Source organism: Austrofundulus limnaeus, unplaced genomic scaffold (genome assembly GCF_001266775.1).
Source record: "Austrofundulus limnaeus strain Quisiro unplaced genomic scaffold, Austrofundulus_limnaeus-1.0 Scaffold426, whole genome shotgun sequence".
NCBI classification, from domain to species: domain Eukaryota; kingdom Metazoa; phylum Chordata; class Actinopteri; order Cyprinodontiformes; family Rivulidae; genus Austrofundulus; species Austrofundulus limnaeus.
Genome location: NW_013952828.1, coordinates 377,395 through 380,453, shown reverse-complemented (window position 1 = coordinate 380,453; position 3,059 = coordinate 377,395). Strand labels below are relative to the sequence as shown.

The following is a 3,059-nucleotide window of genomic DNA, read 5'->3' as shown; positions in this document are numbered from 1 at the left end:
ATCATCATTTACCCAGAATGCTTTGTGTGCAAATAAAATGGCCCCATTCGTGTAACATATTTTTTAACTTTTAGTTTAAAATTTATAAAAACTAAACAGCCTACAGTATTTTTACAGTCTTTATTTTACAGCTAAAATAAATGTTTATCAAATAAAGTCTAATGTTACAACTAATCAGGGATCCCTTTAAATAAAGCTGTGACGGTAAAAACACCACAGTGGTCCAGTTATTCATGAGATATTTGTAGAGTGGAGCGAGTCAGAACCAATATTGGCCCAACAGGAAGTTGACTCTTTAAGAGTTAAACGAGTTGGTACCGGCAGTGCCGGCTCTGCTCACCACGGATACGGCCTGAATCAGAGGCGTGCTCGACTCCTCGGACAAGTTGACCCAGTTGACGTCGGCGCCGTGGGCCAGAGCGTCGGCCATGACGGGGAAGTTCTGCAGAGCAGCGGAGCGGTACAGCAGCGCCCCGGGGTGAAGCCCGCTGAGATCCTCCTCTTCCTCTTCTTCATCTGGGGGAACTTTCATTAGTTCTGTGCTTTCAAGCGTAACAAGTCAGGTGAGGCACCTGTGAGARTTCCCTCACCTTTGTGAACACCGGAGTTGTTCCTCTGGAGAATTTCACTGGGACTGAGCCCTGAGGAGAGACACACATTATCCTGCTGAGAACTCACACAAACGGAAGGAAACACGAGCAGACCAAGCTGGAGCACATCGGTCTTTGTTCCGGTCCTGCAGCGAGGCGTACCTGTGAGCCGAGGCAGTGTGGCCCGGCTCGGTTTGGGTTTGAGAGGAGGCCGCTGAGCGTTCCGATCCTGCGTCGTGGTTCGGGTCCTCCTGGCGCTGGTCCGCCTCAGCAGKGTGGTCCTGCCCGTCTCCGGCAGCTTCTGGATAAACTTCTTCTCCACGTACTTTGATCTGATCCACGACTCCTTGTCTCCTCTGAGGAACAGAGAGAAAAAGAAGAGATTTAKTCAATGTGAGAAGAGAAGAAGCCTCTCTGTGGGTTCAAAACCAGAACACAGAGGACCGCTTTTAATCTGACAGTGAGGAGATCAGGAACAGAAGTATCTTACCTGTTGTAGATGGCTCTTTCAGTTTGTTAACATTCACTTTAAAGACTCTGAATCKCATAAATGTCACAACCACTTAGCCCTGTGCTCGTTTACAAACCTCTACACGGTCAAATTCATAGCTTTTACAGAAATGTTTACAAATGTAAATAACAGTAGCACTTCCTGTGCAGCAGGTACAGATTAACTTGTCAATATGAAATTGACAGGTTAAAAAAGCAGAAAGTTTGGACTTTATTGATGAACCAATCACAGCTGCTTAGTAAACTTTTACACTGCAGCTTTATTTCTTCAAAGTGACGTCAGTAGAGGTACGTTTTCTTATTTGTTGTGCAGGAAATGTATCTGATCCCAAACTGTGAACATTTTGTTTTAAATATTCTACTGAAATCAGAATATTTTAGCTTTTTTTATAGTGGAAACAGTAATATTTCTATAATGTCCGAAGGGATCTTTGATTAGAAGGAAAAATAAGTCTTGTTCGATCATTTCAGCAGCTCACAATAAATCAGTGAATATACTGAATATTGTTTTTTAGGAGTTGAAAGTTATCCAGTCCACCCCTGGCTCCATAAAACACCACTTTTCATTTTCTAAAACTATTTTTTCATTTCAAAAGTCTGATTAAAGCTGAAAGCATCAGATGTGTCTAAACTAATTTCTTCCCTTTTAAAKACAAAGAAGAATTAGAGAAAACACTGTTAGGTTCACCTGGGTTTAAAATAAAAAAACAGGTTGTACAAACGAACACAACCTTATGACACGTTTCCGGCTTTAACAACCTTCTGTTTTAAGTATCTGTGACACTTCCTGTCTTCTGCAACACAAAAACAGAGAGGAAGCAAAACGAGCCTAAAAAAAAAGAAGCTGCTGGCTGCAGATAAATACTGCTTTAAACCACGGACTGTRTCTTTACGTTTCAGAGCTGTGACAAAAAACAGCTTAGGTTTTTACAAAAGAACAGAAACTGTGTGACAAACTTTATATGTGTATCAATCTCTAATCTACAAGTCCAGACGACTGGAGGTTCAGGTCTGGTTGTTCCTGTTGTTCTTCAGCTTGTTCTCTGATGTGCAAGATTTCTGTATCAGCAGAGGCAAAGGTCACGATCCGTGTCTTGCTCAAAACAAACTCTGAAAACTCAGAGCAGGGTATTTGCTGAAATGCAATTAGTTCTGAATCTGATGAAAACATTTTCAAGAGTACAACCTACAATAAAGGCTGTGTACCCGTTACAAAGAATGTGAGAACTCACATCTGGGAATCAATTCTTCCAGAAACTTTCCATAAAAACTAGGAGAATTCATGGAAATTACTGTGAACTGTTGGTAATTCTAATAAACTGAATGGATTTTTATTTGAGGCTTAATAGATGGATGTTGTAGAAAGAAATGTGAAACATAAATACAGTTCTGTGTTGTTCAGTGTTCTTCTGACTGCAGAAAAATAAAACTGAATTTAATCAGATTATACGTACATGCACTGCACGTGTTTGTATGGAGTTTTTAAAATATTACAATATTTTGGAAKAATACATAAATGACGATATATCGTCTTGCTGACAGTATTGCAATATATTGCGATATATCGTTTATGTATCATATCACCAATTTCTTGGCAACACACAGCTCTGGTATCGTATCCAAACAAAACTATAAACATTTTGTTTTGTTCCAGACAAAATCATAAAAACGGCATCGAACTGATCTTCAACACAAGAGTCAACAGACTGATCCTGAGCGGTTCTGTACCTGGGGCTGGTTGGGTGGGGCTTCTTGATGGTGATCTCATCAATCCGAGCTTCGTAGATCCTGTTGATCACAGAGTTTCCCAACTCGCACATTAACTTGGAAAAACAGGAAAAAGAAAAGAGGGAAAAAATTATTTGTACACGTGACAACTGTTTGTTGAGAAGATTAAAGGGGCAATATCAAGTAAAATCAACTTTTTTGAGTTTTATATCATGTTATAATGTTATACTC

General features: G+C 40.1%; 1 protein-coding gene across 1 annotated transcript in view; it reads right to left on the bottom strand.

The window, feature by feature from the left end:
• Positions 1-3,059, bottom strand: part of acap1 (ArfGAP with coiled-coil, ankyrin repeat and PH domains 1) — a 31,281-nt gene that overhangs the window by 6,336 nt on the left and 21,886 nt on the right. The window contains exons 16-19 of the mRNA XM_014024543.1: positions 2,829-2,923; positions 753-946; positions 591-641; positions 341-516 (exon numbers count right to left, since the gene is read on the bottom strand). Of these exons, the coding sequence (XP_013879997.1) occupies positions 341-516; positions 591-641; positions 753-946; positions 2,829-2,923 (516 nt within the window). The remainder of the gene's footprint in view (positions 1-340; positions 517-590; positions 642-752; positions 947-2,828; positions 2,924-3,059) is intronic.